General features: G+C 31.5%; 1 protein-coding gene across 2 annotated transcripts; it reads left to right on the forward strand.

Annotated features, from left to right (window-relative positions):
- The first annotated feature begins 11,694 nt into the window (after window positions 1-11,694).
- LOC140866810 (uncharacterized) lies at window positions 11,695-13,687 on the forward strand. Of its 2 annotated transcripts, XR_012144978.1 has the most exons (4): window positions 11,695-11,885; window positions 12,279-12,394; window positions 12,552-13,226; window positions 13,481-13,687. XR_012144978.1 is itself a non-coding variant. In XM_073271863.1 (3 exons), exons 1-3 carry the CDS (start codon window positions 11,715-11,717, stop codon window positions 13,066-13,068), a joined length of 804 nt encoding a protein of 267 aa, XP_073127964.1. In that variant the 5' UTR covers window positions 11,695-11,714; the 3' UTR covers window positions 13,069-13,447. The 2 variants fall into 2 exon arrangements, 1 of the variants encoding a protein (XP_073127964.1); XM_073271863.1 differs by lacking the exon at window positions 13,481-13,687 and having other exon boundaries at window positions 12,552-13,447.
- Window positions 13,688-15,647: the final 1,960 nt, after the last annotated feature.

The raw sequence follows: 15,647 nt of genomic DNA on the forward strand, positions 1-15,647 counted from the left end.
TTATTTTTTCGTCAACCGGTTTCGAAGTTGTCTTATTAACTTGAAGCCCCCTGTTTTCAATCTGAAAACATAGCATATATATCCAATAATGTCAGCAAGAACTCAAACAATATCCAGCTCAATCAATCTAAACTCAAACACTTTCCAATTCTTGACTCTACGGCATAACGGTTAAAATTCGGCAATCGTAACTCATTTTTACCAACTCTATCATTCAAATAAACTTCAAGTACAACTCATTCTAGCTATATATCATCAAATATCACAAAATCAGAAGCATAGGATCGAATATACTTCTGAAAAATCATAGCAATTGCAACCGACGCTTGTTCTTCGATCCAACTTCGATATCGTTATACATATCAAGTCTAACAATCATATTAGTTTCAAGTACACCTCCTAAACCAATATATCAGCATAAACCAACAACATCAAAGGTGTAATAATTCGAATATAAGCTGGAAGTTCATATCAAAGTCCAACAACATTCGTTCTTCGATTCGGTAACGCATATAAACTCAAGAACAAAAATTCATGCTTCAATTCTGATTTCCCAACATTATAATTTTGAAATATGCTGTAAACATCATAATACTTACACCAATTCGTAGCCCTCTTCGCAAGGATTCCGGAACTATATTCGGAATTCAAATCGGACGACCGGATCAAAAGATATCGAAATTTGAACGAAACGGTCATGGCTTTTTCTTCTTCTTTCTTGCTTCTCTCGATCTCTTCTGCTGAATGACACTAAGATGTACACAAATTATATACATCACACGTGTGATTTCCAACTTGAAAGGGAAATTGCACTTTAGCCCCTAAACTCTTCATTAATTGTGATCTAGTTCTCGGCCAATAAATTAATTCAATTTCAATTCTAAATAATTTAAGAATATTAAAATTTAAATCTAAACTCCAAAAATTCTCAAATTAGATATTCTCGGATTAAAATTAAAAATTGCATTCTATTCCTCGAAACTTCGATATTTGCAAAATAGTCCCTGCTCGAGTTTTACCTCCGAATTAAATCCTCTTAAATTCTTGGTACATGGAATTTCCATCTTCAATTTCAAAATATTCAATTCAAATATTTTATTCTTTTAATTTAAAAATTCCGGAATTTAAATCTCAAAATCCGTAAATTCTCAAATTAAAAATTTTCAACTCGGAAATTAAATCTCTAATTTCCATAAATAATCTAATTGAATATTTTCCAATATTCGAAATTTAAATCTCAAATTTCGTAATTAGTAACTGATTATTTTTTGGCCTTACACCCTATGTCATTACCGTCGCATTCCGCCGCTGAGTATTTTGCTCCGAATGATTCTAAGGCCATACTTGCTCAGATGAAGAAGCAGTGAAAGATGATGCGAGCTCATATGACATATATGCATGACTTCACTGCAGCTCTTGCTAGAAATTATCCTCCAACGATTGTGCCATATCCACTTCCTCCACAGTGGTCGCCTGATGATACTGCTGATGCTGCACATTCTTTCCATGGAGATGACGATGATGACGCCGAGTCTTGATGCTCGTTGTCGAAAGGTACGCGTCCCGTGTTTTTTTTATTATTTTTAATCTTTAGGGACAATGATTGTACTAAGTTTTGGGGCATGTATCATTTTGTCAATGATTTAGTTCCTTGTTTGGTTGATGATTTGAATTATTGAAAGTTGTTTAGTTGAATTTTATTGTGCTTTATAGTTAAAATTTTTGTTTGAGTTTATTTGTTGTGTTAGTTGAAGTTTTGAGTTGAATTGAGTCAAGCAAAAAATTGGATACATGGCCAATGCAGAAAAAAATTTTGTGCTATAACTGATATTCATGAATGTCCACCTATTTAACCAAATTCTAATTTTTTAAAAATAGAACCAATTGGATGAACAATTTCCTATATACTTTGTGAAAAATACTTGAATCTGATTTTTGAAACATACAAACATAGAAATGATTGAGGCATTTTTTGAAATTTTTGTGCCTGAATTTTATTGAATATATTTTATCCTTAGTTGCCTATTTGAGACTACATGTATATGAGTACAATGAGGTACACAAATCGGAATTTTGTTGTGAAAATCACGTTTACTGCTGATGATTATTATTTTTTGCACTGATTAAAATTTGTATGATTTAATTGTGGATTGAGACTTGTCTAGAACTAGTTCGAACACTTTTTGAGACAAAATACATGCATAAATGTGATTAGGGATGATTTAGGCAGCTTTTCTGAAATCGTTTGAGCATTTCAAGCTACCCATTGATTAATTTTACCCCTAGTACCTTGTTTGAGCCTTATTTAAAATCGAATGACATGCGTGTAAACGTGTGATAAAACCACCATTCGTCATTATTTCAAGGTCCTACATTTACTACCTATGATTAGCCTAAACACTAATTCCTATCTTTGAAGAAGTAATTTGAATGCTAAAATGTTATATGCTCCTAGTTTTTATTTTTGACTAAGTAATGGTGTGGTGGATGAATTGAAAAGAAAAAGGTAGTAGTGAAGAAGAAAAAAAAAGAGTTGAAAAGGTGTTTGAAAAAAAAATGACGGATGAAAAAGTAGTAGAAAAGAAAATGATGAAAAATCAATGAAGTGAAGAAAAAGTGAAAGTGTGAATGAAAAGGAGTGGAAATTAGAGTTGAGCATACATTACTCCTTATTTTGAATTTTTATTCCTTTATTTGTAGCCATGAGCCAGACCTTACATTATAAGCTGATTAAGTCCTATTGACCGAGTCTTAGTTGCCTAATATACTAATGGATAAGAGTTGCAAGAATTTAGCATATGGACTGTTGATTGATACTTTTAATGAATATGAATTTTTGATCAAAACACGCACACACTATTATTCTTTGCATTTACCTGAATGTGAGTGTTTTTGATATCCCTATATTTGATCCATTTCTACCTTGAAAAGTCCTCATGATCTATGAATGTTTGAATTGAACTTGGATTTGAAACGTGAGTTGCGAAGATTGTACTTTTATGAGGTTATTTAGTTATGATTACAATTTTCAAGTGTTAGTAGGTTGGATGAGATTGTATTTGAATTTTAAAATTAATGTTGAGGCCATTGCTCCAGAATATTTCTTGACTATTCTTGTTGGTTGTTGGTGATATGAGTTTTTGGTATATATTTTTTATAATTTTGCTCGGGACTAACAAAAGTCTAAGTTTGAGAGTATTTGATAAGTGTATTTTATACACTTAATTTATGTATGATTTTAATTGTTAATTATTTATTTCGAGCATATTTATGCGGAGTTTTATTGTTTTTGTGTTCGTAGGATATTATTGAATTATTTTGGAAAGAAGAAGAAAAATGAGAATTGAGAAGAGAAAAGAATGAAAATGAGAGAAGGGGCTGTAAAGAAAGAAGAGAAGGAAGAGAAGAAAAGAAACGAGAAGTGAGCTTCTTATTGGGCCCCTTTAGCGCTTAAAGTTAGCGCTTACATAAGAGCAAACGCGCGTCTCTTGTGAAGAATGAAAATTAAATCTGCGAAGCAAAGGCGCCTCCGCGCCGCTATGTTGAGCGCCCTCCCCATCGCTGTAATCTCAGATTTTTATTATTTCGGACAATTCTCTTAGGCATTATTTATTGGGTTTTTGTGCATAATATAAAAAGGCTGCACTAATCAGAGAAATGGGAGGAGCCGCCACACACATCAGAACATAGTTTGGAGAATTGAGATCGAGATTTTGAAGAGAAGAACATCAATCAACAAAGACGGACGTCGATGGACTGGACACAGAAGATCGACTACGGATTTGTTTTCTTGCTTTGAATTCTATGTTTATTGAATTGATGTTGGGATTTATAAACATGTTTTGTCTTTATTTAAATTCAATTATGAACTAAACTTTTAGAGTCTAGAGGTCGGATGGAACCTGGTGTAGACACTCTCATGAATTTGTGATTTTACTGAATTGAGTTTCTTTAAATTAATTGTGTTTCTAGAATTGATTGTCTTTTCAATTACCTGATCAATAATTGAATTGTAATATTTATTTGAAATCTGGCACTCGAGAGAGGAGATTTTGAATAGGACCAATAGAAAATACACTGTTAATTATTTATATATATAGCTTGAGAGAGTATATTATTTTAACGGAACTTAGAAAAGAACATTGGTTTTACATAGATCACTACAAGTAGATTATTAATAGAGATATTGAAATTTAATTGTGGTTGATATATTTTATTCGACACTCAAGAGAGGGAATAATACACTTAAGTGTTCTTGGTTATTAATTGAAGAAAATTCATGAAAATAAATTATTTAGGAATGATTGTTGTTGAAACAATGTGAAATCTATACCTCTATACCATTTTTCCTCTGATTGAGTTTTATCTGAAAGTTGTGTGCGTGCTATCAAAAACTCTTTGATTATTTTATTTTTCTGCAAAAATCTCAATTATTAATTTTTTAAATAAAATTAGGACTATTTTAATTACAAGAACTGAATATTTTCATTTTACTCTCTGTGGGAACGATAATTGATTTTTTACTATATTAAAACTTGATACTCGTACGCTTGCGAGCATTTTTCACAACATCCATCCTAGTAATACTCTCACATTGCACTCTTAACCCAACACAAATATAACATTCTCATATTTTTATAAGTAACTCTTTTTATAGAGAATTGGAAATTGGATATAAAAATCAACATAACATTTAAGATATATAACTTTTATGCTTTTTGATTAATTAAGTTATATTTGGTTAAACAAATATATATAGCATGATAAATTATAGTTATCAAAGGGTAAAAGAATGAAATTTGATTTTATTTCTAAGGTGGAAAAAATAAAGAAGAAACTTTAATAATCCAGGAAAAATCAAAGCATGCACATGTCACATGGTAATGTAAATTCAGCTTAATTTGCTTATAGAATATGAGTGCCTAAGGAAAATAGTCTCATTTTATTTTAAACAAAAAATGTTTTTTTCCGTTTGTATTTTATTTCATATAATTACTATTTTGTTCATAAATAATAATTTGCATGTGTTTTTATTTAAATAGTTTGGCATTATATATTGCGACACAATTAGTCAATTTTGGGTTTTAAGCAATTTCGTTCAATCGCTGGTTGCTCGATATGCTCCACGCAAAATACAAATTATATTTTTTATACGTACTGTACGTACAAAAAGAAAAAATACAAATTGTATTTAACAATCAACTAGTGTAAAAAGGAGGTTATCTAATCTCTCGTCTTTTGAAACTTGTTCACCATCGCAATGTATATGCTTAGAACTTTGATAATTTAAAGGGTTAATACTTAATTGTATATACCACCTTTGTAAAATTTTGAAATTGCTAAAAACCCATATGAAAAAAGAATGATCTATTAGCTCTCTGTGTTTTTAAATTTAGATCATTTACCCCTTGTCCATAGTCCATACATGTTTTAAGGGTATTTGTGCATAAAATTTGAAAACACGGAGAGTTAACAATTATAGGAAGTTTTTAATAATCTCGTAATTTCACAAGGATAATGTATGCAATAAACACTAATTTAAATTTGAATGCTCAAATTAAACATTCTTCTCGCCATTCACGCTAGGATTATCAATGTCTTATAGCTCATAAAGGGAAATTTTTAATATTAATTTTGTATATTTGTCTCATTTCAATTTTGTTAATCTGTTATAATAATTATAAGTCTGATCGTATCATCGTAATTATTTTGATTGATCGTATATGGATATGAAAAAGTCATGCTTCCGTAAATCGTAGAAAGTAATTTTTGAAGGATTGTGTGTGAAATGATTTCCTCCTTGATATGTCTTGTACTCTTGTTGGATTTCGAGCATCAATAAAGTGCAATTTTTATGAGGTGAAATTTTTTTAAGATGGTGCAGCATGTATGTGCGTGTGTTGGTTGTGCAGCGGCGGAGCCATATGTTTAGCTCGAATACTCGATTCAAAAAATTAAATAATTTCAGAATTTTAAATTTTAAATCAGGTAGATTTTAATCCTCCTAGATAAATATTAATATATATATGAAAAATAAGTATTTTGGTTTATTAACTTGTCCATGTTTTAGTTTTGGTTCATTAACTTTTTCGATATGGGTTTTGGTACACTAGCTTTGCATTTTCAGTGTTTTTGATCCAATTGCATACGTGTCAACTTCTGATTGGTCCAAAATGATGACGTGCACAAATCAGAAGCTGACACGTATGCAGTTGGACCAAAAACACTGAAAATGCAAAGTTAGTGTATCAAAACCCACATATCGAAAAAATTAATTTACCAAAACCAAAAGAAGATATAGTTACTAGACTAAAAAACTTATTTTTCATATATATATATATATATATATATATATATATATATATATACTTGTTGAGCATCTAGCGAACTTATCGAGTCTTTAGACTCATAATATAATCATCGTCTGATGCTGGTGAAGAAGATGGAAGAGGTGATGACATTCAAGTCATGAGGATGGTATTCAAGGCCGATCTTAATAATTTTTGGGCCTGAGTTTAACTTTTAAAAGAGACCTCTAAATCATAATGTGCGTTCATATTTTGTACAAAATGATTACTATAAAACAACTCGTCTAACAGTTTAGAGCTAACAATATTGATCAAATTGTTCAAAAAAATTTTCTCAATTAATAGCATAACCAATGCATTCAATCTTTTCATATAACATGGTTTATTGAGAAAATGTTTTGAAATGCTTTAAATTTGAGAAATTTTGTTTTGCACTTACAACTGTAAAAAGTATAATCAACAAGATTTTATAAGCAATGTGAATATTTGATAAATATCCATCAAATTTTTTTTTCAAGTAATTCACTACATCCATTGTCTATTGTGTTTCTCTTGGTAATGAGAACTTCAAGAATGTCAACTCCGAAAATGAATCGTGCTCATTAATATCAGAACAACTCTTATGAGTCAGAAAATATGTTTTTATATTCGTCCAATTACACTAATATATAATAAATTTAAATTTAGGGAATAAAAAAGTTTTTTGTTTATATTGGGCACGAGAAAAATAATTTATATTTGAAAAAAATTATCAAGAGACATAGGAATAATAAACTTCATAAATAAAATATTTATCAAGAAGCCCAGAAATAATAAAAAAAGGTTTATATTAGGCAGTAGACAAAGCAAAATAATTTTCTGAGATATGAATGAAAAAAGCCCAAGAATAATTAATTTATATTGGATCAATTTACACTTTTATATAATAATTTTTTTTTTCAATATTATGGGTCCCAAAAAAAATGGGTCTAAGTCGGAGAACTCTTCGACCTTCAAAGAAGAACGGCCCTGATGATATTAGGTGGGCCCACACTTACCCATATCTTTGTGCTTTCCACAAAAATGTTACAAAGAATCTCAACATGTCAATATATTTTTTAGATTTTGTGTTATGTTCTATTTGAAAGGTGCATGAATATGATATGGGTGGATTAGGCATGCACGTTTTTCTTTAGGTTGCATTCTTTTCAAGTAGTACCGAGACCATGAACAAATATTTATCTCAATTTCTTTCGCATTCTGGTTGCATGATGGTCCGAAATATTTCGTTTCCCCTTTAAATAGAAAATTTTCGCAAACGTGAGGAGGTTACAAATGTATGTTGCATCATGTTATATATATAGATATGCGTAAGTTTTTTGTGAGACTGATCGACTTGATATACATATAGAGTGAACATTAATATTTCTGATCATATAAAAAATAAACTTTCTCATGGATCGGATCGGATCAAATAAAATATCTGTCTAATAAAATTAACTCCTGAATTAATGGTTTCATAAGGTTTTTGTGCATGTAGATATACACATATGCATGGAGGCAAAATGATGCATATACTTATATATAAAAATTAAGCACAAAAACTCTCATGCGACGATCTCACAAATCGAATTTGTGAAGGCGAATCTTTATTTTACCCGACCCATTAAAAAATATAATGTTTTTATGAAAAAAGTATTTTTTTCGTTATAAATAGATTATAAGTGGTTTTATGTAAAATAAATCTATGTGTTGTATTAATGAGAAATTCGGAGATAATTTTTCTACTATTTTACAGTAATGAATTATAATCTTTAGTTATTTTAACTTTATGATGTTTTATAATAAATTTATGTATGAATTAAGTGATATATTTTACTGAAACATCGATAAGATTGATATATATATATAATAAATTTAGATTTAAATATATAAATTAGATATTTTATATAATTGTAAAATATTTCTTCAATATATTAAAAAATATATCAAACATCATATAGAATTATGAATATTTTATGCACCCAATATCACACCATGACATCGAATTTTAAACTATCACCCTCTCGTTTAATATTACAATTATAACTATACTATTCATAAAGAAAAAACCCTCTATATATATAACTACCTTTTGATGGAAATTTTTTTAATATTTCAAAATTGTCTTTAATATATATGTTTTTTTAACACTTAATTTCATATTTTTGTGAAAATCATTACATATTTTTTTTTATTTCCATGATCGAAAATTTCATTCAAAAGAGAAAGATACCACCAAAAATCATCATCGATTTTATTGTTTTATGATTTTATAAATATCTATTGAATTTATTTTTATCTTTTTTGAACATGCATTGTGCGCCAAGGTACTACTTAATATTACAATTAATTGAAGCATAAATTGGTCTGCGATATGACCTTATTATAATACCGCTGTGAATATTTTTATTTACATATTACCTGATCTATTTTTATTACAATCACAAAACTATCTTTATTATATAACATAATTACAGAAATTGATTAAAAATAATAGCAAAACCAAAATTGTACCAACTACCAAGCATGCATGTAAGGACTAAGGAGTGCTTCGGACCATTAGCATCGATAAAGTACCTACGACGGTCTTATAAAAAATTAAATAACATATATTTCAAATCTAATCTTCAAGATAATTGAAAGAAAATATAAAATGACATATTATAATGCATTCAATTTGTTTCTTTTAGAAATATGTTCATAGGAGTAGGGCTGGTTCGGTGCGGTATACCTGGTTTTCCAAATAATATCGTATACCGTACCGAAATATTTGATATCGAAAAACATGATATCGATACCATATAACTTTCATACATCGTACTGCAATATCGGATTCGTTTGAAAAAATGTTGGATAAATAATCGAAATATTCAGTAAAATTTTTTGTTAATTTTTCTTGTTGAATGCGATCAACCCTTAGCTAGCTAGGTTGATCAAATTTGTCACACTATATTTAATTTGTTTCGAAGGAATGTTTTCAAACTTATAAATCGATTAATTGTGCTTAGTCCGTGCATGCTTCTCTAATACCATGCATGCACTGGTTTTAGGCGCTAGTCATTCACTAAAAACATTTTTTCCATGAAATTGAATTAATAAAATTATAATTTTTGAAAATACATTACGTACATGACATGTATGTGAAATTATGCACACGACATCAAATTAATTAATTATTAAAAATGTTGAAATATATATATATATATATATATATATATATATATATAATAATATTTATGTTGTTGTATGAAACAAGTGTACGTATATTATAAATTCCCGCCAATTAAGTCCAAATTAAAACCACTAACCGGTGTATGTTTCCGAAAGGTCGCTTGTGCTTGTGCATGAATGATCGCCAGCAATAGCATGCACCCCTTGAAGAATATATCACATATATCGATCTCCTGGCCTGGCCTCCATGAATTAATTCGGTTCCATGGAGAGCGAGAGCAGCAACAGCAGTAACAGTACTGGTGATCATCATCAGGGACACTCTCCCCCGCCGCCGCAGTTGCGTAGAATTAGCGGCGGACCAAATCTGGGACCTGGCCAACTACGCCTTGCGGGGGTATCTTCTACTCCTCCGCGAGCCATCAGGCCCTTGCCGGCCATGGGGGTTCCTGGTGTGTCTGCCTTTTCTCCATACACAAGGCCTCCTCCGCCTAGACCCGCCGGCCCAAGCAGCAGCACTACTACTGCTGGACGAGGCATTCCAGGTTTGCCGTCCTTCACCATTTACAACAGTGCCCCTCCGCGTCCAGATTGGTACCCTCACCCTCACCCTGGCCCCCCCGGCTTGGGTTTTGGGTACGGGTATGGATACTTGGGCCCTCACCCTCACCCTCCCATCGGATCGGTTGGGATGAGTACTGGGCATGGGCCGTTTGAAGGCGGAAAGTTTGGAGGGACGAGTGGGAAGGCGCCGTTTGAAGGTGGCGGCGCTTTGAGGATCGGTGGAAGCCCCGGCAAGAAGAGGGGTCGCGAAGATCAGGGAATTAATGCTTCCGGGAAGCAGCAGCAAGCTGCGGATCAGGGCGGATCAGGAGGAGGTGTGTATCCGCTGCCTTGCCCCATTTGCGGAAGGGAATTCATGTCGGAGAAAGCTCTCTTCGGACATATGCGCTCCCACCCCAACCGCGGCTGGAAGGGGGTGCATCCGCCGCCGGCGTTCAACGCGGATGAAGAGTTTGCTGATGTTCCAGGCCTTAATCGTCCACAAGTAATATTGGAGGCTGCTGCTCAAGGAGAAGAAGGAGGGGTGGCAGCAGCAGAAGGCGGAGGAGACATGGAAATGCATGCACAAGGTGGGGCGGAGCAGGAGGAAGAGCACTACACTCTGCCTGATCTCAACATGCCGCCGCCTCCCAGCCCCGATCAGTGAGGGAAATCATGAATCTATCTACCTTAATTTCATGCAATATTGATACAATGTTTGTGCTATTTTAATTTGTTTCAGATTATTGATGCATGCATGCATGCGTGGTTGTGGGTTTTGCAAACTTGGATTTGATTATTTCTGTTGTTGCCTGAATTCTGATCATGTTTTTTCAGCACTATTTCTTATTATTATTATTATTATTATTATTATTATTATTATTATTATTATTATTATTATTATTATTATTATTATTATTATTATTATTATTATTATTATTATTATTATTATTATTATTATTATTTTGTATGATTTGATTTGATTTGATTATTTATTATTAATGAATTTGATATATTAGGACATGACATGAATAGATTGTTTATTTAAATTGTACTAGCTAGCTAGGTTGATATATTTTTCTTAGAAAAACAGCAGAAGAATGTGATATTGTGACTTTATTATTATTATATGATAAAAATCTACATTATTATCTTCAAGTATAACAGTAGCATTGCTTGATTTATATATAATATTGTTTTCCTAATAAGGTAATAATTATATTGCTTTTTCATGCACTCTCACACTCTCACTCATATAATTTGCATGTTATAAGATCAATTCCGAGAAGAAAACCAACATTATATATAAATAAAAAAAAATTAAAGGATTAAGTATCACTCCATCTTTTCCGATTAAGCAAACATCGATCCGATGCGTTGGAAGATGTTTTTTTTTTCCCTGCATTCATGAGATTTGAGATATATCATCCGAAAATAAAATAAGACAACTTTTTTATTTTAGCATATCTTCGGAGATGAAATTATTAAATAGTTGTTTGTGAAAAATAATAATTAATTTAGGGTATAAAATAAACTAACAAGCTTTATGCATTACATAATCAATCCATAAAGAAAACCAAATCCATTTTCTAAAAAAGAAGCCCAAAGTTAAACCCATTTGTATCTACACCAGACCAAAACAAAAGCCCAATCGAAAACCCGAATCGTCCCATGATCCCGACCAATCGTGATAACTTGAACGGCATAACAAACGTCATCAATCGAACAGCAATGCAGACCGGCGGCGGCGGTATAAGAGCTGAAGAAGTGATTTCGAAGCTGAAGGACGACGGGGATTTCGATCGGCTTCGTGTCAAGATCATCCGTAAATTCAAGGAAAATGTGAGTGTGTATGCTTATATCATTACGAGATGCTAATAATTAGGTTGAGCATGTTTGATTAGGGTTTTTGGTTTTAAATTGGTTTCTATATAGGAGCCTAAGATTCCGAATTGAACCAGAGACCTCGCCCGTGAACTAAATTGTGTTTCTGAAAATTTAATTTTTTTCTTTTCGATATGTCTCGATATTCTGAAAATCAACATTTGATAATGCTGCACCACACTAGTTCACATTGATTACAGGCGACCCTTCCATACTCTAATGCTGACAATTTTTGGGGTTAATTAACTAGAAAGTTCTCTGTAGTTCAGATTGAATTTTGGTACTTTTTTTTTTTTTTCTTTGCCTTTAAATTTACTATAGTTCACGCCTTGTTGTTGAATGACACTTTAGGAGGAGTTGCGAGGAAACATCATATCCCTTGTGAGGCAGTCCGCGGCGCTCAACAGTCAAGGTGCGGAAAATATGAAACCTCGGCAGCTCTCCGACGCGGTACATAGAGAAATCGGGTATGATTGTTGCACTTGATCAGATGGCGAAATTTGTGAAGTTAATGTTGGTGGATATGATGCAATAAATGTTGATTTGGTTTTTGGTTTTTAAAGTCTTGAGCTAGTACCGAGTTCTTGTATTGAAAAGTTTCATGGAATGTTCTCTTTGCTCTAGGGACAAACTCATGAGCCAAGTTTCTGATGGCCTCTGGAATATAATTAGATCTGCGGATGGCATGCAAACTGAAATAACAGAAACTGTACAGTCAGTATACGAGAAAATGTTAAACCCGCAAAGAGATGACAATGGCCAACCATCTTCCAGCATGAATTATCGTCCGATCCGGAGCGATATTAAGAATACTCTGGATTCAAAAAGTTCTGCTGGTGAGATTGATGGCTCTCCGTTGGATAGAGAACCAAATGAACCGCCAGGATTTAGTTTGAATGATCTTCACCGAAGTAATGAGATGAACAACATCGATCAACAAAACAAAATTGGTTTGCACCCCTCTTCTCGTAAGAGGAGACGCATGAAGGAAGTTAGGGACAAAAATTTGCACTCGGAGGATTTGAAAGAGCCAAACAATTTTGATCTTGATGGTCCTCCAGGATATTCGTCTTCCCTTGAGCATAACAAATCAGTAGATGCCAGTGATGAAGATCCTGATGTGCCTCCAGGATTCGGTTGATGAACCACAAGCAGCATAAAGTTTTTTGTCCATGGATATCCTTAATTCTTCACGAGATGAAACAAAGTTCAATACTTCATGTATATGATCATGCAACCAAGACTTTGCTGAACCCATGGTAACCGCATGGGAGATCTCCACGTCTACCATAATCTAAGGTAACTGAACAAATGTTGAGGAATTATTTTGAACTTCGTTGTAAGTACTTACCATCATTGTTCCTGTGATATTTCCCGCTGACCTAAGTAATAAACAGAACTAGTTTTTATTTTTTATTTTTTTTACAATGGTTTAAATTATTGATTTTTTTGGTTTGGCGTGAATTTTCCATTCTAATGATTATGTGCTACATGATCGTTATTTGATGGATACTGATTTGGTAATCTGTTTTCTTGTATCCACCTTTCTGCAGCATACCTCGATTTATAGTTGGAGTAACGCATTGGTTTATGGATGTAATAGTATGTGTATGTATACACGTACATGTACGCTCGCATGTATTTCTGAGTATAGTGACTTGAAGTTAGCATATTGGTAGATTTTTCATAAATTTGGACGTTTATGCATGTTGAAAATTGTCCATCATGTACGTTTCCAGAGTGTTAATGCTGTGCAATGAATCTGAACATGAATTTGACAGAAAAGCAAATGTATGCGTTGAGTTGGTTCTCTTATTTGATCTGATACCTTAACGATGCCAAACAGTAAAAACAACGTTAATTTGAATGTCGAGAAACATTGAATTCTAATAATCAATCTCAACTCTGTAGTTACCTTTCAGTATAGTTCTACTCCTCTACTCCATGAAGATTTGTAATACCAAATTCTGTTTTTTTTACCTTATATTTCTTGGGATCTATGAACTTAAAGCAGTAGCAGACAGCTTTACTCAAGCAATAAGCGTCAAAGAAGGTATATCTATTATATTTATTTTCCGGAGGAAAAATTGTAATTTTAGGTTCATATTCAGACTACAGTCATTTTTCAGCCAGTAACTAAGATTTCTGAGTGAAAAACATGTTGGTTCACGAACTACTAATAACTAATTGGGAAAATTTCATCCTACCCCATGGGTTTTACCCCATGTGATAGGTGGAAACACATGATTGGTCAAATTATGCGGGGCCCACATGATTGATGTGGGACCTTTATAATTTAAACCAATGAAAAAGTTCCACCTACCCCATGGGGTAATGCCCATGGGGTAGGATCGAACTAACTAATTGATGTACGAACTATTGTAAATATTTCAATCAGCATATGATTTAGCTAAAAAGTCGATTTTACCGTTAATTTAAATTGCTTTTAAGTCCAATTACTTTTATTAAATTTTACACATTTTTTCGAGATCATTTTAACTGATAAATTATTTTTAAAAATATATATTAATTAAAAAATTATTTTATGATAAATACGTATCATATTCTTTGGATTAAACAATGATTATTAATCAATAAAAATATATATCAATTAATAATTGTAATCTCAAATATAACATATTTACAAATACGTTTTTTCTCACATAAACAATTATATATTTCATGTATATTAAATTATAAACACTGGTGAAATATATTTTGATATATTAATAAAAATATAATACAATAAATATATTTTTTTACCCGTATCTCTCCTTATATATAAAGAATCTCTCCCTTAGACACCATCTTTTAAATTGCCGAAATTGCCCTTATGTAATATAAATATTATAATTTTATTTTTATTTGTTTTTTTTTATATTTCAAATTTCCATATTTTTCTCAACTAAACATTGTAGATAAGATAAATTGATAAAAAAAAATTTAATTTATTTTTATATTATTTTATAAATGTTAAAAAATAAATTTAAATATTATTTAAAAAATAATATTTATATATAACATACAATATTAAATATATTGCATGATTTTATACACACGCAATGCGTGTGCGATTATGCTAGTATAAATTAAAGTAGGTGTCTTGAAACTACAAAACTTACCAAAAAACTTAAATTAAGTGCATAATTTTTATTTTTTTAATCATCGGAATAATACAAATACATGACAATGAGTAAGATTTTTCAAATGCAGTGGTATTGATTGTGCAGCCGGGGTTTTTTCCCCCTAATTTTTACTAAGAGATTTGTTTTTTCATGATTAAAAATTTTCACTTTGAACTTCTTTTTAAATTCTCAACGGGAAAATTAGCAATTTGGTCATGTATGTTGGCTTGTTTTTTTATTTTGGTCTTATTTATTGTCATGTTTTGGAAAAGATACAATAATTTAGATATGTTTTTTTATTTTGGTTCTGTATATTGTTATATTTTGGAAAAAGTCAATAAATTGGATATTTTTTTGGTTTTGATCCTGTATGTTTTCATGTTTTGGAAAAGATACAATAACTTTAATTTTTTTTTTATTTCATCCTATGTTACCAAAACTCTCGAGTGAGAGCTGTCGGATTTTGCTTAGTTGACAAGATTTCGCCAACTTGACACCTATTAAATTTCATGTGGTATAATTTGGGTTCAATATGAGCAAAATTAACTATAAAAAATTAAAATATAAAAAAAAATACGTGAATCATTTAACTCAA

Source organism: Henckelia pumila, chromosome 4 (assembly GCF_033568475.1).
Source record: "Henckelia pumila isolate YLH828 chromosome 4, ASM3356847v2, whole genome shotgun sequence".
NCBI lineage: Eukaryota > Viridiplantae > Streptophyta > Magnoliopsida > Lamiales > Gesneriaceae > Henckelia > Henckelia pumila.

Coding starts and splice junctions, on each gene's coding strand:
- LOC140866810 (XM_073271863.1), top strand. CDS start 11,715: ATGATCCCGACCAATCGTGATAACTTGAACGGCATAACAAACGTCATC. Junction 11,886..12,278: donor TCCGTAAATTCAAGGAAAAT/GTGAGTGTGTAT, acceptor ATGACACTTTAG/GAGGAGTTGCGAGGAAACAT. Junction 12,395..12,551: donor GCGGTACATAGAGAAATCGG/GTATGATTGTTG, acceptor TCTTTGCTCTAG/GGACAAACTCATGAGCCAAG.